The sequence below is a fragment of the Zonotrichia albicollis genome, chromosome 18 (assembly GCF_047830755.1).
Source record: "Zonotrichia albicollis isolate bZonAlb1 chromosome 18, bZonAlb1.hap1, whole genome shotgun sequence".
Classification (NCBI taxonomy): Eukaryota; Metazoa; Chordata; class Aves; order Passeriformes; family Passerellidae; genus Zonotrichia; species Zonotrichia albicollis.
In genome coordinates this window covers 14,074,057-14,101,944 of record NC_133836.1, presented here as the reverse complement: position 1 = coordinate 14,101,944, position 27,888 = coordinate 14,074,057, and the positions used below count along the sequence as shown (strand labels likewise).

The 27,888-nt window shown below is 46.3% G+C and overlaps 1 protein-coding gene across 6 annotated transcripts in view; it reads left to right on the top strand.

Moving 5' to 3' along the window:
• Window positions 1-27,888, top strand: part of AIFM3 (AIF family member 3) — a 72,298-nt gene that overhangs the window by 14,128 nt on the left and 30,282 nt on the right. For all 6 annotated transcript variants that reach the window (XM_074554187.1, XM_074554186.1, XM_074554189.1 and 3 more), the window contains exon 3: window positions 3,081-3,294. In XM_074554187.1, the coding sequence (XP_074410288.1) occupies window positions 3,081-3,294 (214 nt within the window). The remainder of the gene's footprint in view (window positions 1-3,080; window positions 3,295-27,888) is intronic.

The following is a 27,888-nucleotide window of genomic DNA, read 5'->3' as shown; positions in this document are numbered from 1 at the left end:
TTTTTTTCTATATTCTTATAAACTATTTCCAGCCCTGGCCTTCTGGTTCTTCATCTATGTAAGTGTGTATCTATAGAGATATCTTAAAAATGTGCATGAACTTATACAAACACCTACACACACATATGTGTGTGTATAAGTGATGTTGGTGGCACAGGGCAAGCAGGCACACTTCTGTCTCTTTCTGTCATCTATATCTATACCTACACATCTCTACATCTCTATTTATATTTTTATCTATATCATCTGTATCTATACCTTTATGTCCATACCTGTGTATCAATATCCATATTTATATCCATATTTCCAGCTATATTCCTGAGGAGTTGCCTACTGTCTAGATTTGTAGTAACATGCCTAAAACTTTCCAAACAGTTTGCTGTCCAGACTCTCTTCTAGCAGCTATAGGATATGACTGTCAAAGAGCTGGAACACACTGCCTCCAGCCCCTTACCAATCAGATTTGGTATTAAATTAAACTTGGGTTTATAAATATTTCATTTAAATGTCATTTTCCCTGATGGCAACTGAACCAGTTTGCTGGATCAGCTCAGGTGCTGCTTAGCCCTGGATTCCTGGAGGGATCATCCCTCAGGAATGCAGGTTTCAGGCCAGAGGGACACTCCATGAGGGGCTGAGAGGCATGAGAAGGAGGAGGAGATGGGGGTAAAGAGGGTTCCTGAGAGACAAGTGGGATATGCCCCTCTTAGAGGCAGGCAGTGAAGTGTGGGGTCTGAAATAGGAGAGGGAAGATTTTACAACTCTTTTTCTTTTCCTCTGGACATTTGTCCAGCAATGTTGGCGGGTGCCAGGTGGGGATGGCTGAGTGCCAGACACTTGCTGCTTCCTGCATATGTTTTTCTTGCTGAGGAAGAAGGGGAAAGCTCAGAGCAACATTTCCATCTTCATCCCTGCAGGTTCATTTGCCTGTGAATTAGTGGGCACTCCATGTGCTCACCTGACCCAAATGTGCTCTGGAAAACAAAGTCCTGGGGCATCAGCCAAGTGAGAGATGGAGTTGTTCCCTGCAGATGAATTCACTGATATCCATGTCCCCCTCACCATTGGGGCTCAGAACCATCAGCTTTGCCCAACCTTTGTCTCATCCTGCGACATGGTCTGGCTCTGCAGTCTGGCTGCAAGGGTGCACTGACACATTTTATGCAGACTGACTGTGAAATTAAATGACATCAGCTTCCTGTTTCTTGGGCCAAAAGTATTTCACTGAGACTGGCATAAATGGGTATTCATTATATTTTCAAACTCTGTCCTGGAAAATCCATGTCTGCTTCTTCCAATGCCCTAGGAAAGAGGTGCTTATGGGGAGCAGCCTCTTCACTGGGTGCTTGCAGCACCCTGGCTGCTTCTCTACAGCTCCAGGAACAGATTTGCGCATAGCAATGTGGGGTTTTTAATCTATGGTGCAGGGCCTATTCATTTGCATTAACTCCTGCAGCTGCAAGAGCACAGCAGAAGGTGATGTTTTCTGTTGGTTCAGCATTCATACACAGAAAATCACTTTCCTGGATCTATCTGTCTCTACCCTTGGTGAATCCTGTCCAGGTGAGCACAGGGATTTGGCACTTTGGCAGAAAGCCATGCATCCCTTGCCTTGCTGAGCAGGCACAAACAGCAGAAATGGGCAGGAGTCTTGAGACAGCTGCCTGCCTCCGGGGCCTGAATGGCCATGGTCACCTCCTTTTCTCCCTTCCAAATGAACAACCTTCTCCCTGACTTGTTCTTCCATTGTTCTCTCAATATTCTTGCAATAAAAGTTTTGGGACAACAGATCAGGCTGGGAAGACCCAGCATCCCTGTCATTCACAAGCCTTGCTGAAGGGCTTGTTTTTACCCTTCCTCTATCTTTCCTTACCTGCTTAGTTTGGGAACTTCAACTTTTATCTTCTACAACAGATTTTCCTGTTCATGACATTTATAAGATGGGGGAAGCTTAATGATTCCCCATGTATTTGAGTCACTTCACCAGTCTCTGGCAGGTTCCCCTGGTTTGCTATACAACTCCCAGGCATTTATTATTATATTAATGGCTTTAGTTTGATGAAGTCCCTTGGAGATAAAGTGATGTTTTCCGCTTTGTGATGTGAGAGATTATCAGTGGCTTCTGATGTTGCTGTGACCAGTTTGCCTAGCCCAGGCCTGGAGTGGAACACAGGGGTGTAGTTGGGTGGGCCTGTGGCAGGGGATGGGTGAGCACTGCCTTCAGGGAGCTCACATTAACACAGAATGACAGAATGATTTGGGCTGGAGGAGGTTTCAAAGCTCATCCCGTTCCACCCCCTGCCATAAGCAGGGACACCTTTCACTGTCCCAAGCTGTTCCAAGCCCCATCTAGCCTGGCCTTGGACACTGCCAGGGATCCAGGGGCAGCCACAGCTGCTCTGCGTGTCCTCACCTGGGTGGCCGAGGAGAGTGCCTTTGCTCCCATGTGTCCCTGGGTCTTCTGGTTTCCAGGACAGGGATGATTCATTGTCAGACCTGTTCACTGGTGCACACACGAGAAAAATGGACCATCCTTGACTTCTCTCACCTACTGTTGAGGAGTCACTCCACACTCAAAACCTCATGTGGAAATAATTTTGGATATTTCTAGTTCCTTATTAATTGGTCTCCATCTAATGAAGCAGCTTTATGCACCATGCAGTGTTGGCTTTCTCTTTCAGTTAACATTACCTACAAACAACTAAAGGGGTTTTTGAAGTCTGTCTGAGCCCCAGAGACCTTGGCATGCTTCATATGGAGCTGCCTGAAACTGTTTTCCACTAAACAGGACAAGAACTGTAACTGAGAGGTTGTTTTGCTTTCAATAATAAGCATGTCTGCTTTCAAGAATGTGTACTTTATGAATGCAAAATGTCCAATGCAGAAAGAATGGAGGAATAATGGGCTCAGGTAATCAAGCCAAGATCAATGTTAAATGTTTTATCTTCCAAGCCAAGCCAGCAAAAAATATCTGTTTTGATGTCTGTTTCCAAGTTCAGGGAAAGAAGGAGTGATAGAGCAGCAAACAGCAGCAAAACCTCTGGCTTCATTTTAACAAAGGTTTTGGGTTATTCCTGCAGTTGAAGTGAAAATTGAAGTTGTGATACCTGAGAAGGAGAGAAGCAAGGAGGAGATGTCACCCAATGGGAAAGCCAGCCCTCTGATCTACAAAGTCAACGGGACTGCCCGGCACTACCACCTTGAGGAGCATTCAATTGCCAGCAACCCCTACCACAACCCCAAGGATGTGGTAGAAGCATCTGTGTGCCACGTAAAGGACCTGGAGAATGGACAGTAAGTGCCCAAAGTTTTTGCAGATAAAACTTGAGAAACCTTCTAACCTAATCTGAATGCTCTGTCTTGTTCTTTAGGGTTGTTGGAGATGACAATTTAACTTAGTAAGCCTTTTTTAGTCTTAAAAATTACATCATGGACAAGTGACAACTGTTTTTACCAGGAGGTCTTCTGTTCCCTGCATGATCTGCACTGGGACTTGGCTCAGAAAGAGGTGATGTTCTGTAGCAGAATTTCTCAGAAGGCTCTTCTCAATTTGTATTAACCAACCTAGACATTTTAAAATAAATTTATAGCCTCAGTGACTTTACAAAACAGCAGGAGAAGCACATGGGTGGAACTGATGGGGCAGGTCATGTGCTCCATCCTGTCTGCAGTGCCTGGCTCTTTCAGCTGAGCTCATCAATTTGCTCTTTCACTAAGGATGCAGATTTTCAGATCTTTTGCAAATGACAACACACTTCACCTGGGCACCCTGATTTAATATTCTGAAATCTAAAGAGTGCCTGTTCCAGTCACTGTGCTTTACAGGTGCCTCTTTTCTGGGGTAGAAGTGTAGGTTCCATTGACATCTCAGAAGGCTCCGTCAGTGTGTAAAAGAAAATAGTTCGGAATGGCTTTTGTTGCAGTGAGGGAGCAATGTAAGGTGTGTGGGACACAGCAGGAATCTGGCAGCTGTTTGCTTTAAATTGAAGTATTGCCTGTGATAGAATGCAAGAACAATCCATGTACTTTGTGCTAAACTTAAGAGGTTTCATGAGACATAAATTCATTTTCTTAGCTAAGTTCATCCAGGAGTAAATTGGGTTTTCTTCATTGCAATGGGAATTTATGTATTATACCATTCTGCAGAAGGATGCACTGGACTCTGCTGCAGTCTTTTCTGGACTCTGTGGATTAAATCTTCACATGATGTGGAGCAGTTGAGGTTGCTTGGCTTGAACCAGGACAAGGTTAATTTTTGCAGTAGCCAGGAGGTGCATGGCCAGGACCCAGAGGTTATCCTATACAATCTCATCTCTTGCTGGGGCAGGGGAAGAGAGTTTCTTGTGGGAAGAAGTGGTTCCTTCTGGTTGAGTAACTCTGGGGGACAGTGTGGTGCCCAGGATGCCGGGGTAATGCTGGTAATGCCCATCCAAGGCATTGGAAGGAATGGGAAGTGGGATGGTAAGCTCTGAGCTCTGGGTGAGAAATTTGGCTTGTGACTAGCTCTCTCTTTTGTACACTTGTGTTATTAATATTCTGGCTGTTACTGTTGGTTTTCTTCGCTCATTGCTGATCCCAGTAAATTGTTATCTCAGCCTTGTTATCTTTGCCTTTTGTGACTCCCATTCTCCTCCAGCCACCCACAGGTAGGGCAGGGGGAAGGGAGGGTGAGCAGCAGCATGGTTTTGGTGGGAGTACTAAATTGGGGAATTCCATTCCTAAACCACAGCAGCCTTATTTAATACCCAGCATGGGATGGGAAGGCTTGAGGTATCAACAGATCTGCCCAGAGAGGGTTGGAAACAAAATTTGATCTAAGCATTTGTTGTATTAGGTGCAGAGCAGCTGGCTGCAACATTGCTTGGTCTGTTCACGTGGGCATGGTACCTCACCCTGTCTGTATTTTCATATATACTCTCTGTGCCCAGAACAGTGCTCCTTTTGGGAGCAGGGTGAGGGATCAGGATCATTCTGTGGGATATTGGTTTATGACATGATAACACCAAGGACAATGAGGGCCGTTTGGGATGTGTATTCAGGTTGACCTCCTGCCTTGTCCTTGGGTGCTGCCTCTGAGACTCCATTAATAATCATACCCAGACTCTAGGGACTACAGGAGACAAAGATTTTTCCCCGGTTTCACCACCTTTTCTTCCTTCAAGCCTGTGACAACAGCTTTTGAGGGTTTTGAATTTCCCTTGTATGTTAAGGAAAGCCCGTTCTTGTTGCTAAGTCTTCCAGGTCTCAGGCAGTCCACACCATGTTTAGAGTTTTAAAAGATAATTTTAGGAAGGTCATTTAGAGATCTGCCCCAGGGGTGGGTCGTCAAGAGTGGCATGTAATGTGGCAGAAACAGGACTGTTTTGCTCCAGTGGTTTGGAAGTTCAGCCCTGAACAATTACAAGATCCCAATAAAGTGTGTCCTGGTTTAGGGCAAATTTGTTAAAGAATCTGCAAAGGAGGGCCCCTCCAGAAAGCGAAACCCACACGGCCCCTCCCCCCAACTGGTTCGGGAAAAAATTCCTCGGAGAGAGGTGGAAAGAACCTGTTTATTTGACTGGCCCAGCACCCCCCAGCACACAAAATTAACAATACCCAATGACACCGCTTTGAGAAAGATGGCAAAATCAGAAAGTCTCTTTTGGGGGTGGTTGCTCTGTTCTCAGTCCCTCCGGCGCTGGGGCAGCTGCTGCAGCCGAACCTTCGGTGTTCCCGGGTCCCAGTCCGAAACAGGTTCGAGGTGGTCACAGAAACAGGAGAGGAGAAACAGTCCAGGAAGGAATGTGGACTGTTTAGCTAATAAGCAGAGGCAAAAGCAGAGCAGAAGCAAGAGCAGAAAAAGAGAGCAAGCAAAAGCAGCAAGCAAGCCAGAAGTGAAAAAAACAGCCTTATGTACCGCTTGTCTCTGTGTCCCTGATAAGAGAAACCCAAACAAAGCTTCCACTCTTCAGAGCCGGTCTTAAAGGCACAGAACAGATGAATGGGGATACAAGAATCATAACGTCACCCCAGGACAAGTGGGAGAACATTTGAAAGAAAAATGCTTTGGCAATTCCAGAGAGGTGCAAAGTTATGCAATGTGTTGGGCCCTGGCTACTGTTTATCACAGTGCTCCATACTAAACAGCACTCTCAGGGAGAAAAGGAGCAAGGAAGAGCAAGAGGCACCATGGCTACTCCAACTGCAGCTGAAGCACAGGGACAGCCCACGCTGGGAGCACTTGGCCTCACATGGAAGAAGACATCCAAGGCAAAATCTGTCTGCTTAGTGAGTCATGAAGAGGAAGCAGGGCCCTCACAACAGGGGAGGAGGCAGGGCTGGAGACAATAACCCCATCCCTGTCCCCATGTGAGTTGTGGGATATCCAAAAAGACAGGATATCAGGAGTCAGGAGAGCCCCATGTGACATGACTGCTCTGGTGCTGGGATATTGCGGCCTGTGATACGGAACTAGGTGGTAGTGAAACCAAGGAACTGGGATCCCTGTCCTGGGATGTAGGCACTGACAAGGTGTTGGGGGTTAGGATGTTGGGATGTTTTTTGAGGGTTTTTTACCCCACAGAATTCAGTCCCATAAATTGATAGGAAACAAGAACGACCGGGTAGAAGAAGTGACCAAGCTCGGGGAGGAGGGCATCTGGCTCCACGCCTCTTATCTGAGGTATCTCTCACAGGGGCAGAGATACTGAGAAAATTGGGCTGGTAAAAGACGGAGCTTTAAAAGCTCTAAGAGATGGGGCAGCTGCTAGTTCTCTCTCCGTCTCTCTCTGCTTGGAGAGGTTGGAGCTGCTCCTTGTGGGAAGGAATTCACTGCCACTGCTGGAGCCCAACCCAGTCCTGCTTCTTCTACTGTGGGGTTAGCCTTTTGCTTGGGACAGCAGGCACTGAACAGGGACTTAATAATATTAACACCTACCTCACTAAAAAGGGCTTTCACCATCTGCTTGAGAGCCAGGCTACCACGGCCCCACTCTCACCATTCTTTTGCCACTGCTCTGAGTTTTCAGTGCACTGTGGCCCTGCACCCCCGCCCTGCTGGGACGCCCCACCATTCCAGCCACAGCTGCGGGGTTCAGTACACGCCGTCTGCTCCCTGAGGATGTTTTTGCTCACTCCTGCCGTTCAGCTCGCTCGTCCCGCAGTCCTGCTGGGCCCCGGCAGCGGCCACCCCTTTGCCCGTCCCCTCCCGTCCCGGCCCGGCCACAGCGCCCCCTGCAGGCGCGGGGGAATCATCGCCCCCGCCCTGCCCGGAGCCAGCAGCGCCCCTGGCGGCTGCGCCCAGAACGGCACCAGAGGGGAAATGGCTGGGACTGAGTCTCTGCCCCTGGGTGTTGGGAATGCTGCAGTTGGTGTCTGTTTGCCTTGGGATGCATAGTAGGAAAGAGCTGCTATTCCTTTTCCCAAATCTTTGCCCAAAAGCCCCTTAATAATTTGGAGGGAAGGGGGTCATATATTCTATTTCAATGGAGGCTCCTGCCTTCCTTAGCAGACCTGTCTGTCAAACCAAGACACAAGGGAATTGGGAAGAAGATGGAAACTATCACCTCTGGAGGTGGCTCCTGTCAATTGTGAGGGAAAGGTATTCTCTCAAAGATGTCAGATTCCAATGAATGTAGCCTAAAAAACACCAGCTTTGCCCCACCAGCCAACAAGAAGACACAGGCTTTCCCAGGAGCTATGGGTTTTTGGAGGATGCATGTTCCAGAGTACAGTCAGATTGTCAGCCCTCTCTATCATGTGATACAGGAGAATAATTATTTAAAGGGGGGGTCTTGAAGAACAAGGAGCCTTGAAACAAATTAAACAGGAGATTGTTGATTCAGTAGTCCTTAAGCCAGTCAGGACACAACAGGGTGACAAAAATGTGCTTTACACCACAGCCAGGAAGAATGGTCCTTCTGGAGCCCCTGGCAGAAGGTACCTGGGGAGACTTGAGGACTATCCCTGTGGTTCTGGGGCCAGGTATACAGAGGATCTGAGGCCTGTTACACCCCAAATGAAAAATAGATACTTGCAGTTTGTTAAGATGTCTGCTCTGCTTGATCTGCTTCAGAAGTGATTAGCACAGAAGCAGAGCTCCTTCTGGCACCCCAACTATCAGTGCTGGGCTGAGTGTTCAAAGAGAAAGTCTCTGCCATACATCATGCCATTGATGTGACCTGGAGTAAGTAGATAGGTCTGATCAGCAGTGGTCTCGGATGGGAAACCCCAGTAGTCCTGGGATCTTGGAAATCATCACAAACTGGCCCTAAGGTGAAAATTTCAGACTGTCATTAGAAGAGGAGGAGGAGAAAGTGACATGTGCTAAGGAGGCCCCACCTGAAAATGAAAAGCAGTGTGCTCTCTTCACTGACAGTTCCTGCCTTATTGCAGGGATGCATGGAACATGGGAAGGTGCTGTATGGGGCTCTACACAGCGAGGGGCAGAAGGTATTGAGGGACAAGGTGGATCAAGTCAGGTTGCAAAGTTGTAAGCTTTTCAGCTGGCTTTAGGTATTGCTCAGTGAGAGAAATGGCCAACACTACCTCTACAATGACTCGGGCATAGTAGCAAGTGCTCTGTGGGGCTGGCTGGAACGATGGAAAACGACAAACTAGCCGCACAGAGAGAAATCCTTCTGGGCTGCTGAATTGTGGTGAGACATTGGTACCTGGGCAAAGGCTGTCAAAGTCTGTCATGTGCATGCACATGTCCATGAGAGACACTGAGGAGTGTCCCAACAATGGACAGGTGGATTGAGCTGCCAAGATTAAAGTGTCTCAGGTAGGTCTGGGCTAGCATCATAAGGGTGAATTATTTCTGGCTCAGTAGGCCCATAATACCTCAGGCCATCAAGGAAGAGATGCAACATGGCCTCATGATTAAGGGGTGGACTTTAATAAGGACACTATATCCTGGGAAATCCATGATTGTGAAAAGTGAGCTGTGATCAAGAAGGCCAAGTGGGTAAAGCTCCTGTGGCTGGGGGAATGTGGTGGTTGCTGTAAGTATGGGGAGGCCTGGCAGATTGATTGTATCACCCTGCTGCAAGATCTCTGCCAAGGCAAGCATTATGTGCTGACAATGGTAGGAGGCAGGACTGAGTGGCTGGAGACATACCCCGTGCTTTACACCACTGCCTGGAACACCATTTGGACCCTTGAGAAACAAATCCTGTGGCAACACAGCAGCACTGAAAGAGTTGAGTCAGACAAGGGGACTAATTTCAAAAATATCCCTATAAACACCTGGGCTCTTTAACACCTGTTAAAGGTTTGGAGGAACTGGGCTTATCAACACTGACCAAGGTGTTATACCTTACAAGTAAAAGGTATTGAGCAGGTATACCATATTCCCTCTCATGCACCAGCCCCTGGGAAAGTGGAATGGTGCAATGCACTGTTAAAAACTACATTGAAATCAGTAGGTGGTGGGACCTTCAAACACTGGGGTCTATGTTTAGTGAAGGCCACATTGATGGTTAATGCCAGAGGGTCCACCAATCAAGCTGGCCCTGCACAGTGAAAACCTCTATGTACTGTAGAAGGGCATAAAGTCCCCGTGGTGCATGTGAAGGAAGAATGTGTTAAGGAAGTAAGTTTGGATCCATTCTACCTCAAGCAAAGACAAGCCCATCTGTGGGATTGTTTTTGCTCAAGGATGTGGGTGCTTTAGGTGGGTGATGCAGAGGGACAGAGAAGTACAATGTATCCCTCAAGGAGATTTGACATGTGGGTGACCTGCTGCCACCTGTGCAGGCGAGCAGTGGCAGCCGGGCTGGAGGGGAGCAGGGCAGAGCACAGGCAGCAACTGGAATTGCCTTGATGGTGGAGTGAAGAAAAAGGGGGAAACAGTCTTGGGAAATACTGGTTGCACAGGTAGGGTTCTGTTCCAGGGTCAAGATGCAGCCTTACCTGGTCTATGGAAGGTGTCCCTGCCCATGGCAGGGGCTAGAATGAGAGGGTCTTTAAGGTTCTTTCCCACACAAACCACCCTATGATTCTGTGAATATCTAGGTTGACTGGGGAGCAGGGAGTATGATAGATGAAAAGATTAGGAGAGCTCTTCTGGCTGCAGGGAGGTGAGGAAGAGCTGGCTGCAGCCTGTGAGAACATACTTGGCTGCAGGTGGCCATAGCAGGGAGCTTTTGCTGCTCAGCTAAAGCCAGGGCTAGGAGCTGTCACTGGTCCAGGAGCCAGTCCCACATGCATCAGCTGCTGCAGCATGCTATGAGCATGACAGCAGACGTGCCAACACCAGATATTTTGGGTTGAGAATAAGGTGTTCTCTAGCAGACCGGGTCCAGGTCAAGATAGGAGTGCTGTGAGAGGGTCCCACAGGTCATGTAAGCACTAAGCCAAGCTGAAGGAGTCCCCTTGTGCTGGCACCCAGAGTGATTTTCTGGCATGATTCTCCCAAGGAGTGTGCTGGGCAAGGGTGTGCATGGGCATGGCATCAGCACAGGGTGCTGGCATGAGGCTGCAGGCACCTCTGCCTTGCATTTGTGGGGTCTGCAAGCACAGAGTATGCTTTCTGCCCAGCCTTTGTGTCTTTCTGCTACCAGGACTGTCTCAGCAGAACTGAGATGCAGAAAGATACTGGAGGATAAACTGGTGTTACTGTACCCATCCAGCCTCCCGCAGGCTGACTGGAGGGACAGAAAACACCCCCTCAGTGCTCTCACAGCTCTCAAGCAAAGGTCCTTTCCAGGCCAGAGCTGAGATTTAGTTGTGCTTCCAGAGTGGGGAGTGGGGTGGGACAACAGGACAAATTCCCAACTGAGTAAACAGCTCAGCAGGGTGCAGGGCTGTGTAAATCTTCTCTGGATTACTCAGGATGGGAGCCTTGCAGGTGCCTGTGTGCTGGCTTGAAGACATCAGGTCTTGTTTTTGACTCTCTCAGTTCACACAGCTCCATGGGTAAGCTGTAAATTCTTTAGCTTATCATATCTTCCCGGGGAGTTATGGTTGCCATTGAACAGGTTTTATCAGCTGAGGAATGCAGCAGGACTTGTACTGCTCCCTTCCCCTTGTGCAGAGGGAAGAGCTCGGAGTGCCAAGTGTCCTGCTCCGGGAGGGAGCAGAGCTGCATCTCTGAGGAGCCAGGTGGCCAAATTGATGGGGCAAAGGGCAGGAGTGATGAACTCTGCTGGTTTTCACCCAAGGTGACAAAGAAATCAGGGAATTGAGCATTTGTCATTGGACAGTTGATGCAGATGAAGCACTTGCCCAAAGTCTGGCTTGTCTGGGTTTAAGGGTGGAACAGCAGTGTTGGTGAGCTGAGCCCTGTTCTGATCTCCGTGGCTTCAAAGCAGAACGGGGCAAGTGTCTGTGTAGCCCGAGGGCAAATAATGGCATTGAGTTGGGATGTTATCTGAGAAGGAATGAGCACACAAAGTCTGTCCTATTCTTCTGAGACCTTGGAACCTGATGTGCATGAATAGCATTCTGGAATCACACATGGCCAGTGACTTCCTTGAGCAAATGGGGTTTGCTATGGCCACAGTGATGTGTTTGGCACCCCAAAGGCAACGTGCTGGGATAGCTGTAGAGATGGTCCTCTTCATGCAGTGGTAGCAACCAGGATTTCCAGATAAACATCAAGCTGTGTAGGGATAGGCTTTCTGGCTGGAAGAGGGGAAGCAGGGAGCAGCAGCTCTGTGCTCCCTGTCCAGCTCTGTACAAAACGAGGGCTGTCTCCTCAGCTCTTCCTTTCCTCCATGGCTAGCGGGAAGACCCTGCTCTGGGAAGCAGCTGCGATAGTTGCATTGGAAAGAGGTTCAGTGCCTCAGACAGACCATGGATTGCACAGAGTGTGTTGGGACTATTGGTTGGAAAGGGAGCATCTGAGGGGTGAGAAGACACAGGGTGTGCTGAGAGGAAGGTGTGGCAGAGCTGGTGGAGGCACACTGAGAGGACAGAAAGTAAAGATCTGCTCAGTGCAGAGCAACATCAGCGTCACTGAGCAACACTTGGGCACTGTTCTGCAAAGCTGTGGAAATGTCTCTGGCCAAGGTCTGGGCAGCTGGAGCAGTGGAGGCCTCAGTGCTGGAGCCTTATGCACGCCAGTCTCCATCCTGCAGAGAGGATCAATGAGCAGCTTCCTGGGAATGATGGATGGCTGAAAGACTCGTGCTCCTGTAGCTAGTGCCACTGACCAGTGACACAGGGCCACCAACACAGTCTGCAGGGCATGGCAACTCTGGCAAATATAAGCACAAGTTGAAGGTGCAGTGCAGAGCCTGTGCCCAGCCAGTCTGCAGCAGCAGAGGCAGAGTTTCTGGGCACCATGGAGGAGGCACAATGTCCCTACATCCCTGGGAGATGCTGTGGACAAATTCGCCTGCATGTGGATGATGTAAAGGTGTGTATTGCTCAGTTTATCCCTGCTGGGACAGAAGGCTATGAAGCCTCTCTTGGACAACCCCAGAGGTGGTAGAAAGGATTTTCTAAAATGCTACTTTTCAGTGCTAGTGGCATCATCAATCACTCATTCAGCAGAGGGGTGTGCTCAGTAGCTGTTTATTGTTGCCATTTGTCGAGGGAAGGAGACCAGGACATCCATTGATCATCACAGGCCCAATTTTATTGCTCAGTACGGCGGGTTAAATACAGTTCATAATGAACTTCATGCATATTGCAAAAGTTGAGCTCAGGATTGGTTAGTTACATATCAGCAACTACACCTACTTCTGCATTCCTATGGTTCTACTTTTGATACTTTCTACATATTCTCAGGAGATATTCAGGAATAATCTCTACTCCCTATCCTCATGTTGCAGCAAGGTCACTGATTGCTAATTGCTGACATCTCCTTTCAGCTTGCTGACTGCTGACTTCCCTCTCTCAGCTTAACCAGCGGCATTATGTCAGTATGGCCTTTCTCAGCTAACCAACTATTAATAAAACTCTCCACAGTTCATGGCTTGCAAACAAGGTGCAGGATCAACAAAGAGATGCTTTTGGCTAGGATGGGGCTAAATCTCAGCCTGGCTTAGTTGGTCAAGGAGAGATATGTGGCCCAGTGAGGCGAAAAACTGCCAAGCTCCGTGTTGTAAACAGTTCCTGCTGTGCTAATCATGCTTTAATCCAGGGTACTGCACCATGGAATCATTGAATCAGAATGGTTGGGGTTGGAAGGGACTGTTAAAGGCCATCTGGTCCAACCCTCTGCTGTGGGCAGGGGCACCTTCCACTAGACAAGATTGCTCAGACCCCCATCCATAGAATCACAGAATATCCTGGGTTGACAGGGTATCAGAAGGATCATCCAGTCCAACTCACAGCCGTGCCCAGACCCCCAACAGCCCCACCCTGTCCATCCCTGGCAGTGCTGCCCAAAGGCTCCTGGAGCTCTGGCAGCCTCGGGGCCGTGCCCATTCCCTGGGCAGTGCCAGCACCCTCTGGGGGAAGAGCCTTGCCCTGATATCCAGCCTGACGCTCTCCTAGCACAGGTTCATGATGTTCCCTCATAACTGCTCTCTATTTCCATTTACCATCAAAGTGTTTGGCTGAGGCATTGGTGAACCAGACATCTTTAACTCCAGAGTATGATGTAACTGCAGGATCAGCAAGTATAGCACTAGGCTTTAGTAGGTGTTGCAAAGCCAGCATATCTAGGATCATGGCTGTCTGTAATTTTGCAGGTTTTGTTGGCCCTTCAGTTATATCCATTAGACCTGTGACTCCTGAGACATGTACGCAGCATTTGTGCACTCTTGGTCTTTGTGCAATCCCACCTCATGGAGCATAGCCCTTCTTAATACTGGCTAACAGATTAAAGGGTTTTTAGGTTTGCACAGATTGGTGCTGTTGAATTTTTTCTACTTGTTTAAGAGCTCAGAGATAGTAATCCCTTTTCCCAGTCAGAGTATATCTCTTCTCAGGATCTTTTAATGCTGCAGAACTGAGCCCTAATGGTTGTTTAGGTTGTGTGGGCCTTGGTGGAACATGTTACAGTAAGTCCCATGTTCAGCAAAACCCCATTCAGCTCTTGTAGGATCATTGGAATGAACTGCTCCAAGTGATGACAATATTTTTAACTCTTCTGTTAGCGTTTGTAGAGCCTTTTCTGACTATCAAGCCACCCTTAAGTCTGGTTTTTGCTCATTAATGCATACAAGGGTCTTCTCTATAGAAAATCCAGGAATATGATTTCTCCAGTATCCTGAAATGGAACCATGAATGAAATAAACAGGGCAGGAGACTTTTTCCCCTTTTAATGCCTTTATTAAAAGTCATCAGCTCACGACTGGGAAGCCCAACAGTCTACAGGGTCTACAGTCTCTCTTGTCTCTCCCAGGATGACTCAGAGGAGGAGGAGGATGATATGCACAGCTTGGTCCACTAGGAGCTTGGTCCACTGGGAGCCTTTTAGGCGTGGTGACCCAGATGTTGATCTCTGCAGCCTCCCCTCTCTCTCCAGGTCCCAGTCCGAGAGGATTTTCTCGCTCAGGGTGAGGGACCACGAAGGCCCCCAGCATCTCTGCAGGCCCAGCACTCTGCTCCTCACGTCCAGACATCACTCCAGTTTCTTAACTCTATATTGGCTCGTTGTTTTGGGGGTCTTTTCAGTAGGTTTGGAGTAGTAGCTTCTCATGGCATGCTGGTCCTGAGGTTATTTTGCATTCCCCCCTCCCAGGTCTCATCTCTTCTCTTCACTGTCTGGGGATAGGAGCCATTAACTCAGCCCTAGGCAGGGCCTTTACTGATACAGAAAGGAGCCATTAACGACCACGACTTGTAATTATCATAACAAACAGGTGGCAGGAGCACTGGTCTGACTGGTTTTTGTAACCTTTTTTTTCTACAGAAAAATTGGCAGAATTTTGTTTATAACCCTCTTTTTCTTTGATCGAGCTTAAATTTAAGTTCACATCAACTTGCAATTTCTGACTCATGAGCTTCATATTTCTTTAATTTTTTTGTATTGATTATAAATTTCTTGAGCACTCTGGTAATCATGCTTACTTAACTTTGTTACCTTTCTTGGTTTCTTCAGGTTAGAATTTTTTGATTGCAGACCAATCTTTAGGTTGGTCTGCACAGCCAATACTACTATTTTAATAAAACAGGGAAATAAGCATAGTAAAAAGAGCAATCCTCCAAGTATACACACAGTGAGAAGAACTACTTTTTCTCATACATCCTTTTTGAAAATCCATAGGTTATCTCACCAACTGGAATCAAGTGTAGGAGTTTGTTCTTGGTTATTTACTCATGCTAATTTTTTTTATTCCATTTGAAATGTTTTTGATAATTGCATTCTTTATCTCTAATACTGCCTGGAGCCTGATGATTCTGTTTAACATGGATGTTGGGGTCTGAACTTGGCCTTTACAATTTTGGATTTTCTCAATTTCTATTGTACTTTGCCTGTTCCGTTTAGTTCCTCCCAAATCATTGTATATAGGAACTCCTAAACTTGATCCAGTTTCTTTGGGTAATAAGAAGAAAGTTGGTTTTATCATTCTAACGGCGCAGCTGCCAGACCGGTCTCCTGACAATTTAGTGTGTGCTGTAGTACTAGAGATCAAAACCAGGTGTTTAGGGCTGTCCCCAAATGTGTTATCAGTTTCTGTTGGGCATTCCTTATATTTACACAGTTCCTTCATTTTCCAAAAGGGGTTAATATTTTTTTCAGTACACTTATAAAATTCATATACTTCCTGGTGGGTACACTTGTCTATTTTTTCTCAACAGACTCTAATTTATTTGTATCTCTTAGGATCCACTGGGTAGCTGAATACTTTATGAAATAAACAGGGCCAGGAGACTTCTTCTCCTTTTTAATGCCTTTATTAAAAGTGATCAGCTCAGGATTGGGCGGCTTGGCAGGGCTGCAGTCCCCGCCGTCTCTCCTAGGGTGACTCAGAGGAGGAGGATATGCGCAGCTCTGTCCTCTAGGGGCAGAGCTCGGGGATCCAGTCCTCATGGGAGCCTTAGGGCGTGGTGTCCCCCGTCAGATGTTGTCCCTCCTTGCCCAGTCGGCTTGGTCTCTCTGCAGGGGACGAATCCCATGGTCAGGGCGAGAGGGGCTCCGCATCTCTGCAGGCTCAGCACACGGCTCCTCACGTCCAGACATCACTTTAGTCTCTCAACTCTTATTTGGCTCGTTGTTTTTGGGATTTTCTCTGTGCCTTTGGAGTCGGGGTCCCAAAAAGCATGCTGGTCTTGGAGTCACTTTGCATAACCCCCCCCACCCTCTCAGGTGTCTTCACTATGCTGGGAAGAGAACACCTTACCCTCAGGGAAGGGCCATTACCTCGCCCTAGCCAGGGCTTTTACTAATACAAAAGGAGCGATAAGCTACAAGGACCCGTGATTACAATAACAAAACACGCAGAACCTTGGCAGGGACAGAGGTCTGGCTGCCTTTTTGTAACTTTTTCTCACAAAAAAAAATTAACCGAATTTTTGTTCATAACACTTTACTGCTAAATACTTGTTACAAACCATCTTTCTTACTGTTTTTACCATTTCTTTTCTTTTGACTAGATCTACTGAGCTTGTTTCAGCAGCATCACATTCAAAGCACAACCAGGCTTCCCCTATAGGGCACTCTCCTAGGAGTGGCTGCCTAAAAGTGGCAGTATTGTGTGCTATCCAATACAGTCTCTTATTTTTCTGATAAAGGACCAATTGGGAGAGGTTAACACAATTAGGGTTAGAATTGATGTGGACTCTAGACCAGGAGCTCACTTCTTCCTCCTCATAGAGGGGTTGGTAGCACTTGCTGCACGGCTCAGCTGGCTCCCCTGAGCACCACCAGCAATCAGAGCCATCATTACTGCCCTTCCCAAGAGTCCGGTATGGGTCATCTTGCACAGCCTGCCCACCCGGCCTTGCCTCTTGGGGAACTTTACTGAGAAGAAGCTTCCAAGCTCTTCAGAGTCCCTTCTACCCGCTTCTCTGGTTAAACCTCTCTTGGTCTGTTCCTCACTAATTTTGGTTTCTCTTAGGGGAGTGCTCTGTAGAGGATTAACCTGGAATCTTTAGAACCAATTTGGGGGAACTTAACTAGAATTACTTATTTACAGTTTTAAACTTTTTACAAACTTAATTTACACATAGAACTGTCTTGAAACATTTTAAGCTATGTTAGGGCTCTGATACTAATTATTTTCCCATACAGTTCAGTCTTTTTCACTCTTTCTTCTGAGAGTCAACTTTAAATCTTTTGGTCCTTTTATCACGGTATACTTAGGTGAATTAACTTGTGATGTGGTTGAGTCCTGTTCAGTGCCTGAAGGTGAGAGTGGTGTGGACTCTGGCCCAATGCCAGAGGGAGAAGCTGATGTTGGATCTGGTCCCATACCTGGGAATGAGACTGGACCTTTTATTCTTGTAATGTGAGTCCAACCTTTTTCTCTGGTCCGCACAGCCGAATTAGTTATGAGGAGTACCTGAAAGGGGCCTTCAAATTTAGGCATTGATGGTCCCGTATTCCATGATTTTATCAAAACCCAGTCTCCTGGGCTAATGTTATGAACTTGTGTGTCAAGAGGGGAAGTTTGGGGGAGGTATCCTCTCTTTCTAAGTCCTTCCAGAGTTCTTCCAATTATCTCTAAATACTTTTTGGTAGCCTCTTCTCCTTCCAGATAGTCTCCTGTGCTATAGGGTGTTAACAAGAATGGCAGTCCAAGCATTTCATAAGGTGAAACTCTTATGTCAGACCGAGGTCTTGTTCTGATGCACAATAGCACTAGGGGCAAACACTTCAGCCAATTCATTTTTGTTTCTTCGATCAATTTAGTCAATACATTTTTGAGAGTTTTGTTCATCCGCTCCACCCTCCTAGAACTCTGGGGATGCCACGGAGTATGTAATCTCCATTTTATTCCTAAAGCTCCAATTATATTTTGCAATGTTTGGGACACAAAATGTGGACCTCGGTCTGAGTCTATGGTGTTCACCATTCCATATTTGGGGATAATGTTGTCTAGGATTACTTTTGCTACGACTTGAAGGGAAGGCTGTTTCCCTTCTGGTTGGGAAGGTTTCTACCTAATGGGTGAGATGATCAACTATAACCAGTAAATATTTGTATCCTTTCACTGGGGGCATCTCAGTGAAATCTATCTGTATGCTTTGGAAGGGTCTCAAAGCTAATTCTCTCCCTCCAGGTGCTACTTTTCTCATGGCTTTCTGGTTCACTTTTTGACAAATGACACACCCTCTTGTCATGGCTTTAGCTAGGCCATATACACCTGTGCATAGGTTATTTCTTAAGAAATGATCACATAGTCCTTGGACTCCCCAGTGAGTTAATTTGTGTAGTTCTGTTAGCACTGTCAAGGCAGTGCTTTATTTAAAAACACTCGTCCATCTGAGCTTAACCACTCTCCTCGTTGCCTTTGGAGTAACTTTAAATCTTTTATAGCCTCTAATTCTTTTTCACTAAATACAGGTTCTTCTCTTCTTTCTCCTTCTTCAGGTGTCGTTCCTGCTTTAAAAATTTTTACTGGATCCTCTGGTTCTAAAGCTGCTTCTTTTACTATCTGATCGGCTAGTTGGTTTTTTTTTTTAACTTCAAGACTGTCTCCTCTTTGGTGCCCCTTTATATCGACCACTGCTATTTCTGTAGGTTTCTGTAGAGCTTCTAATACTGCTCTGACTAGGTTCTCATGGGCTAAGCTTTTTCTTTTTGAACTTAAGTACCCACGCACCTCCCCTACTTTCCCAAATGTATGAATTGTCCCATACGCATATTGGGAGTCCGTATAAATGGTTCCCCGGTCCCCCTCCAGTAAGTCTAGTCCCCTTTTCAGGGCATATATTTCACAACTCTGGGCTGACCAATTTGGGGGTAGTTTCCCTTTTTCATCAATTTGTAGTGTTTCCTCTATCTATAATGGCATAACCTGAAGCCCTTTTTCCATTTACTACCCTCGAAGAGCCATCTATGAATAAGATTCTTCCAGTTGCTAGAGGTTGATCTTCTAAATATTCTCTTACTTTTGTTTGGAGGCCAACAAAGTCAAGGCAATCATGTTTTAAATTCTCTGTAGGCTCTCCCATTAGGAATTGTGCTGGATTGAGGGCATTGGATGTGATAAATTCTAAGTCTTCTGTGTTTATTAGTATTATCTCATATTTTAATATCCTGACATTGGTTAGCCACTGCTGAGCCCTCTGTCTCAGTACTGCTGTAAGATCATGAGGAGTATGCACTTTAATTTTTCCTTGTAAGGTCAATTTTTGGGTCTCCTCTATCAGGATTGCTGTTGCTGCTACTGCTTGTATACAAACTGGCCAGCCTCTAGCCACTGGATCTAACAATTTGGAGATGTAAGCCACAGATTTTCTGCAATCTCCTTACTCTTGAGTTAGTACACCATAGGCTATACCCCCTTCCACACTCACAAACAGGTCAAAGCCCTTCCTGAGGTCTGGTAAGCTTAGGAGTGGGCAGAACACAATTTATCTTTTAGGTTCTCTAATTGTTGGTCATCTTCAGCTGTCCAGATTAGGGGATCTGGAGCTACTAATTTATTGTATAGAAATTTCACACTCTGTGTGTATCAATCTAACCAATCTAACTTGCAATATCCGAACAGGCCCAGGAGTTTTCTCACATCTCTTTTTGGTTTTGGGGCTGGAAGAGCTAAAATACCTGAAATTCTGTCAGGGCTTAATTTCTTATACCCCCCTCCTATTATGTGCCCCAAGTATGCTACTTCTGACTGCACAAATTGTAGTTTCCCTTGGGAAACCTTTAGTCCTTTCTCCCCCAGAAAATTCAAAAGCTTAATGCTAGTTTTTCTGACCTGATCTTTTCCCTTCCCTGACACCATCAGATCCTCAACATACTGCAGGATCTTCCCTTCTTCTTCAGGAACAAATTGTTCCAACAAACTCTCCAAAGCTTGTCCAAAGAGGTTGGGGGATTCCGTGAACCCTTGTGGCAATTGGGTCCACCTTAGCTGTTGCCTCCTTTTTGTACTCGGGTCCTCCCATTCAAAGGCAAACCAATCTCTACATTTTGTTGCCAGAGGACACGCCCAGAAAGCATCCTTCAAATCTATAACAGTGAACCAAGCATGTTCTCTTGGAATTCTGCTTAGGAGAGTATACGGGTTGGGCACAACTGGATGTCTGGCAATGGCCCTTTTGTTGACTTCCCTCAGATCTTGTACCAGCCTATATTTCCCTTCAGGTTTCTTAACTGCCGGTATAGGGATATTGTGTGGTGACATGCAGGGTTCTAAAATTCCCTCTTGCAACAGTTGTTCAATGGCTATAGCAAGCCCCTTCTTTCCTTCTAGAGAAATCGGATACTGTTTAACCCGTATGGGTGAAGTATCATCTTGCATTTTTACTGTTATCGGTAGAATGTCTAATAAGCCTCGCTTTTCCCCTTCAGCCCATACCTCAGGATTTATCTCTGCAACATCTCCTTGAGATAGCTTCATCACTTGTACTACCATCCTCCCTTCTCTTGGGACAATCCCAACCCCCAAATGAACTTGCAGATTTCTTCCTAACAAACTTTTTTCTAGCTTAGGCAAATAAATAAAATTAGCTTCACACTGTCTCGAATTTCCAATTATTTTTACATCTTCAATCACTGATGCTCTAAATGGTTTCTCTTCAGCACCTAACACTTCACAAAATTTTCTCCCAATTTCCATACCTTTTGATACTTTGTTGAGACAGGATTTATCTGCTCCTGTATCAACCAAAAATTCAAATTCTTCATTTAGGGGTCCCACCTCAAAGTTTACCAAGGGCTCTCCTAGATGTTGCATTGGGTCCTCTAAAGAGCCCTTGACACCCCTAATTGTCACCCCTAAGGATCCTCCCTAAATTATCCTGTTCCCTGGCTATTGCCTCATCAAGACTGAGCTTTCTACAAAACCTCCTGACGTGTCCTGCCTCTCCACAATAATAGCAGTGTCCTGCCTCTCCACAATAATAGCACTGTCGTTCACTCAAAGGGACTTGAGGTCTCTCCATCACTCTTGTCCCTGACAGTACTGGCTTATGCTTGCCTCCTCCTGGTGGTGGATTCGCCCATTCTTTTGTTACCTTGGATTGTGGTATAGAATTGCTTGCCCCTGCACTTTCTCTAGCTAAAGCAACCATGATCCTAGCCTTGGCCTTTGCTTTTTCTTCCTCCCTCCTTAAAAACACCTTTAATGCCTCTCTTAATAACTCATTAATGTCCTTTTATTGCCATTCTTCAATCTTTTCCAGTTTTCTCCATACATCTGGCCAAGATTTGTTAACAAATTGGACTTTTAGTAGCATTTGACCTTCTGGGGTGTCTGGGTCTATTCTAGAGTACAACTGGAAGTTCTGCTTTAGGCAATTAAGCCAGGCAGCAGGAGCTTCATCTTTCTCCTGTGTACCCTCAAATGCCAATGGGGTGTTAGTTCCTTTGGGAACTGACTCTTTGATCCCCCTTATTATCAAAGACCTATATTCCATCATGGCCTTCCTCCCCTCCTCCTAATTAGGGTTCCAGCTGGGATCTGTTTGTGGCAATTTTTGTTCCCCTGTTGGCACCTGGGGTCCGGGACTGTTATCTTTCTCCCAACTTCTTTTGTCAGTCGCCCTAATCATCTAGACCTCTTCTGGGAAAAAGAATATATTTAGAATGAAATTCATCTCCCCCCAAGTGTAGATATTCGGACCTAGAAATTGATCCACTTGGTTGTCTATGCCCACTGGGTCCTCAACTAAATGCCCTCTTTCTTGAACCCTCTCACCTCAGAAGCAGTTAGGGGAGCATTCACAAAGCCAACACCTCTGCTATTCCTCCCATAGGAACCTCTCTGAGGGGAAACAGTCTCTCTGCCTTGGAGGTCCTGGATCTGGTACTACAGTAGGACCCACCTTCAGATGCCAAACTACTTTGAGGGGTATCTGGGCTACCCTGAATGTTCTGCACATCAGCAGGTGTATTTGCTGATAGCTGTTTACTGGGCAAGGAGGCATTTGTGTCCCAGCTAGGAGGAGATAAAGGGACAGCAACAGGGGGAGAAGAGCCTGAGTGGATATTAAGTGGAGCTGGAGAAGGGGTGGAGAATGCAGCAGGTGGAGTAGGCACTTGTGGTGGTGCAGAAGGAACTGGAGGATCTGAAGGGGGTGAGGGAGTGGTTACTGGAGGAGATACTGGTTTATCATAGGGGAAGCTGAAGAGGTAGAAGGAGGAATTTGACCAGGTGGTAATGAGATGGCAGCCGGGGGAAGAACCGGACCTGCCATTTGAGGTGCTTGAGGAGGAGGATTATAAGGTGGAGGGGCAGAAGAAGGCAAATAATCCAGGGGGTCCCATCTTTTACTAATTCCATCATTCCCTCCTTGATTCCCCTCTTTCTTCTTTTGTACCTTACAAATTCATCCTTTCATGCACCCCTTCATCCCCAATAGCGCTCTTTAACCAGCAAGATACATACAGTAATTGCTCAGGATCAGTATCTCCTCGAGCTGTTAAATAATGATTTAGTTGTTGGCACATCCGCTTGTCCTTTGTCCCACACCAAGGCCATCCTTCTTGCACCTCTAATTCTGGCCAGACTTCTATATAGTAGTAGATCATCTTCACCTTATCTAATCCCTCTGTGGCCTCTATAGAATCCCATTTCTCTAACAGTTCCCCTAAGAGGCTATTGGGAGGTATATTCCTCAGTCTCTTGCCTGTCTTTTCACTATTACACCCTCCCATTTTTCAGGTCTCAACAGAAAAAAATCCCAAAGATGCCTCTACTGGCACGTGATCTCAAGAAAAATCTTGCTTGAGGAGCTTCAGCCTCCTCCACTGAACTTCAAATTTTTGCCTAACGCTCAAGATTTTATACTGAAACAGCTGCCTGATCTCTTGATTGCCTAACTTTACCAGTGTCAGGTCTTATATCTATCAGGACTTGAAAACACGAAACCCTGGCGTAAGAAGCCGGTTCGTGCCTGACTCCCCTCTGTCAGGAAAAACAACTGCCTGATTTGTAGTTTGCCTAACCTTCCAAATGTTAGGCCTCATCGTATCAGGACTTAAAAACAAACCACAGCCTCCTTCGCTGGGATTTGTGCCTGACCCCTTTGTCAGGACTTACTTTGCCTGCGGGGCTTGTGAGCTTGCCTGAACTGTCCTTGGGACTTACAATCTGCCTGACTTCCCTCTGTCAGGACTTTTGGGGGTGTGTGCCACTCGTACAACTATTCCCTCCGCAAGCCCGGGGGGGGACCCTCTTTCCCCCTTAGGAGACGACTCACTCACACTAATTCCACTCACTTCCCCCTGTTCCCGGCCGGCCCATTCGCAGGGGTATGGAAGTGTGGTACTGAGGGGACTGCTCTCACTTCGAAGGTCCGGCTGCCGGCCTTCGTCTCACTCACACACACATGCGCACGTCTCCCGCTCCCGCCACCGGCTTTCTCACCAATCCGGTGCTCCGGTGCTCCTCTGTGTCGCTGGTCCTGAGCCGATCCCTCTGGTCCTGGTAGCCAGCTGTCCTGGAGGTCCAAGATGGCCAGTGCTGGCATCCTCTTGCAGCGTGGCTATCCCGGATAAGTCCCCAGCTGAAATAAACAGGGCAGGAGACTTTCTCCTTTTAATGCCTTTATTAAAAGTGATCAGCTCAGGATTGGGCAGCTTGATGGGTCTGCAGTCTCCGTCATCTCTCCCAGGGTGACTCAGAGGAGGAGGATATGCGCAGCTTTGTCCACCAGGGGCAGAGCTGGGGGTCCGGTCCGCGTGGGAGCCTTGGGTGTGGTGACTCAGATGTTGAACTCCACAGCTTCTCTCTCCAGGTCCTGGTCCGAGAGGATTTTCTCGCTCAGGGTGAGGGACAATGAAGGCCCCCAGCATCTCTGCAGGCCCAGCACTGTGCTCCTCACATCCAGACATCACTCCAATTTCTTAACTCTATATTGGCTCGTTGTTTTAGGGGTCTTTTCAGTAGGTTTGGAGTAGTAGCTTCTCATGGCATGCTGGTTCTGAGGTTATTTTGCATGCCCCCCTCCCACATCTCATCTCTTCTCTTCACTGTCTTGGGAGAAGAGCCATTAACTTAGCCCTAGGCAGGGCCTTTACTGATACAAAAAAGAACCATTAACGACAACAACTTGTAATTATCATAACAAACAGGTGGCAGGAACGCTGGTCTGACTGGTTTTTGTAACCTTTTTTTTCTACAGGAAATTTGGCAGAATTTTGTTTATAACAATGCAGAACATGTCTTTTACATCTAGAACTGCTGTCCATTTGTGTGCAGGTGCTTGCAGGGTGGCACTTAGACTGGCAGTGTTTGGGATGAGTCTTCCCATGTTGGCATTCAGCCACTGATAATCAATCATTAAGCGCCAACTCATGTCTGGTTTCCTCACTGGCCAAACAGGAGAATTATAGGGGGTATGTGTCCTAAATATTAGTTCTAAATTTTTAATAGATTAATTTTCTTTTTTTTCCAGAAAATTTATTATACGCAGTTTTTGTGGGTCAGGATGACCATACATTTCTGTTGTACAATTGCCAAATTTCTTTTGAGAGCACCATATCCTAAAATGTTTTCTTCATGATTTGTGATTGCAAATGTGTGTGAGGTGATTTGTTTTTCCTCAGCTAGCCATAAACAGACTTTGACAGTGGAATATATAATACTTTGTCCTTTGAATCCTGTTAGATGGACTCTCCTTTTTTAAAGCTTAAATTTATTTTTTCAGCATCTGTGGGGGTGATTGAAGATATTTGGGCTCCTGTAATAATTAAAAAATTCAAATATTGTTTTCTAGGTCCTATTGGTAAGTAGATATGGGGCCCATCCTTATCAGATCATTGATAGGTCCTAATGAGCTGGGTGAGAAGGCCCAAAGTTCACCCAGAGGTATTTTTTTCCTTTTGTGTTTCTGTTAACTCAGAAGGACTGAGGAGGGTTTCCTGTGGAGGCTTTCCATTACTTGTGTTCTCCCCATCCTTCACCACTTTGACTAAATCTGCTATCTTGCATTGGACTGTCCCCTGAGGGCATCGCAGGGGACTCCTAGGATCACTGCCATCCACACCTCCTATTTGCTCTTCCCAGAAGTAAGCACAGTTTTGATCTTCTGTTTCTCTCAAGTAGGGTATGTTTAAAAGTCTTCACCCAGCATTCTGGAGGTATCTGCATTTAAGTTTTTAGGCTTCTCTCAATAGCCTGAGTTTGTTCTCCAGAATGGCTTTCCTAGCCCATTTTCCTTGTCTGGTTCCCAAGCCATGCAAGAATTTTGCCCATGTGGGGATAACCGCCTTCATTATGCATTGCATCTGTTCTTATTTCATCTCTTCGCCCCACTAAATAAACTTTTATCATTGCAGGGGCACCTCTCAATAGAAGTCTTTATTAGGAGCCACCTCTGTGGAGATTGGGGTGTTTCTGTTATCACATAAAAGCTGCCTTTGTAACAGCAGCAGAGATTTCATTAGATGACCATGTGGGTATGGAAGCTGTATCTCCTCTTCTCATAACATTTATTGCTCCTGCCCAATTGCAGCCTCACTGGTTATCGAATAGGGTTGATTGGCAAGCTCAGGTCCAAGATTTAATAAGATTCCCCAGTATCTCTTAGCTTGAGTTCCATTCAGCAACATTCTAGCTTCCCCAGAGACTCACTCTCCACAAATACTTGGTTTCTGACTCCCCTGGTTTTCTTCCATGTTTTTCCTGTAGATTTGCTAGTTGCAGGGGGTCCCAGGCTATAAGTTCTGTCCGTGTTCCTCCTCTGGCCTCCTTGGGGTTGTTTGGACACTTTGGTCTTAATTATGTATTCCATTTTAAAATCTGGAACCTCTTCCTCTCTAGGAAGTGAACATTCAATTATTTAATCAGAGCTCCATTCTCCCTCATCAGCATTTTCATCAGGGCTTTCCCAAAAATCACCATCCCAATCCTCAGGTGATACTATTAATTTTCACATTTTTTCAGCACTGGGGGCTTTTTATAATATCTGTTCTAATTTTTCTTCCAAGGCTTTTGTCTTTTCCTTGAATTCTTTTAGCTGTTTCTTTAATTGGTCATTTTGATAACTGTAAAGACAGTTGTACATGTTTTCTGTCTTTCATTTCCTCTTTCAGATTATTAGTTTCTTTTATGATTTGTTCTCTCCATTGCCATGCAGCCTTTAAGTATAATCTCACTACATGACACGATACCTCTTCCTTTTTTGTCCTCCAGTGATCCCTTTTTTATTTAATTCTCTTGTATCCTTTCCCACTCATACCAATTGTTCACTGACCAAGGATTTTCAGTGTCAGTGTCCTCTGCTCCCATATTCTGTTAAGCCTTTTGTCTCTTTCCCAAGATTATTTGCCATCCTGCTGACTATGTCAATTTGTCACAGGTGGAGTGGGAATTTCAGACAAAGTTTGTGAGAGAAGATGTTGTTGAGTCATGAGGTGCAGAAAGGACTCCCTGCCTTTCCAAACTCCTTCTCTAAGAGAAGCCTTGGTGCGGCTGGATCCAATCCTAACCCTCATTGCCAACAGTTTAAGTCTAAGGAATTACAAAGGTGTGACTGAACCTTTGTACAACTTTGTTCTGCAGGGATAGGGATAGCAAACCAGATATATTTGTATAAAAAGAAATTATTTATTATGATAAACGATTAGACAAAAATATCTTAATCAGAATTATGTACTATACAGGATAAAAGCTAAAACTAATAGTAGAGTAGAACAGAGTATATGAAAGTAATTTTATTAAAGCTGGAAAAGCCCATGATTATGAAATAGAGATTGATGTCACTCACCCAGACCAAGTGTGGGCAAATCTCCTTTGCTCACTCTTGAGGAGTGACCTTGAAGGGTGTCCCCACCCCAGGGAGGAATCTCCACACACACTCCAAGAAGGATATGTTAGAAGAACCTGCCGTTTGTAAGGGGCAGGACTTATAGAGTAAAAAGTGATTGCCAGTCAGATATCTGCAGGCCAGCTTTTCCAGCTTAGCATTTTAAGGTAAGGATAATTCACCCTATCTGCCCCATCTTCCTCTTGCTATCAGAATGATTAACTTTGGGGTTGATAAGTCAGACTGGATTTAGCATAATTCAAGACCAAAAGCAGTGTGACACCCCCTCTCAGTTCACCACTCACGGTTTTGCAAAACTGGGTGTTGTTTGATTTGTCTTACCCTATTCCAGGCAGAGCATCCTGCTACTCACATTATAAAAACTTCTTTCTTATATGTAGTCTAAACTGATCCCTTTTTGTTTAAGAATGTTCCTCCTTGTTCTGTGAGCAACTGTGAGGTTTCAAAGAAAACCTGAACCCCTCCATAGGAATGGCTTGAAGGTTTGCTGGCTCCTCTGCAGAGCAGAGCTGAACCCAGCAGAGCTGGGGCCAGGAACCTGGTGCTGCTGGGAGGTCACTGTGTAAGCTCCACTCTGCAAAAGCAGCTGAGGAGAACATCAAGAAGGTCACACACAGGAGCCTGCTGTCCTGAGGGATTTATCAGGAAAAGTGACCCTGGGACTGGCCAGGACCAGAGCAAAAACCCTGAGGTGTGGGAGGTAGACCCCAAAGTTCAGAGTCACCTCTCCTTGTTTTCAGCTCTGGGAGATGTTGTGTTTGGTTTGAAAAACTAACCCAAGTCTGGCAGGGGCCGGCTGAGCTGCTGGGGCCAGGAGGGGAGCTGATGTCCCAGTAAAACAAGTTTGGTTTCTTGCTCCCACTGCCAGCTCCCCCAGCAGCTGGGGAGGTGTTTTGAGCTGCCTCTTGGCACAGTGATGGATAAATTAGATGCTGCCACTGAATGGCCCAGCTTGGATGTGCCCCAGTGTGGGACAGCAGAGCCACCTCCAAAGCCGGCTTGGTGACAAGGAATGACCTACATCTGTGGTCACCTGAAGCCAGTAATGAGCAGGTTGAAGGAGGAGGGGAGCCTGGTGGGACTGGGGCTGGATTGTAGGGTGGAGTGGTGGCATCTGCTGTG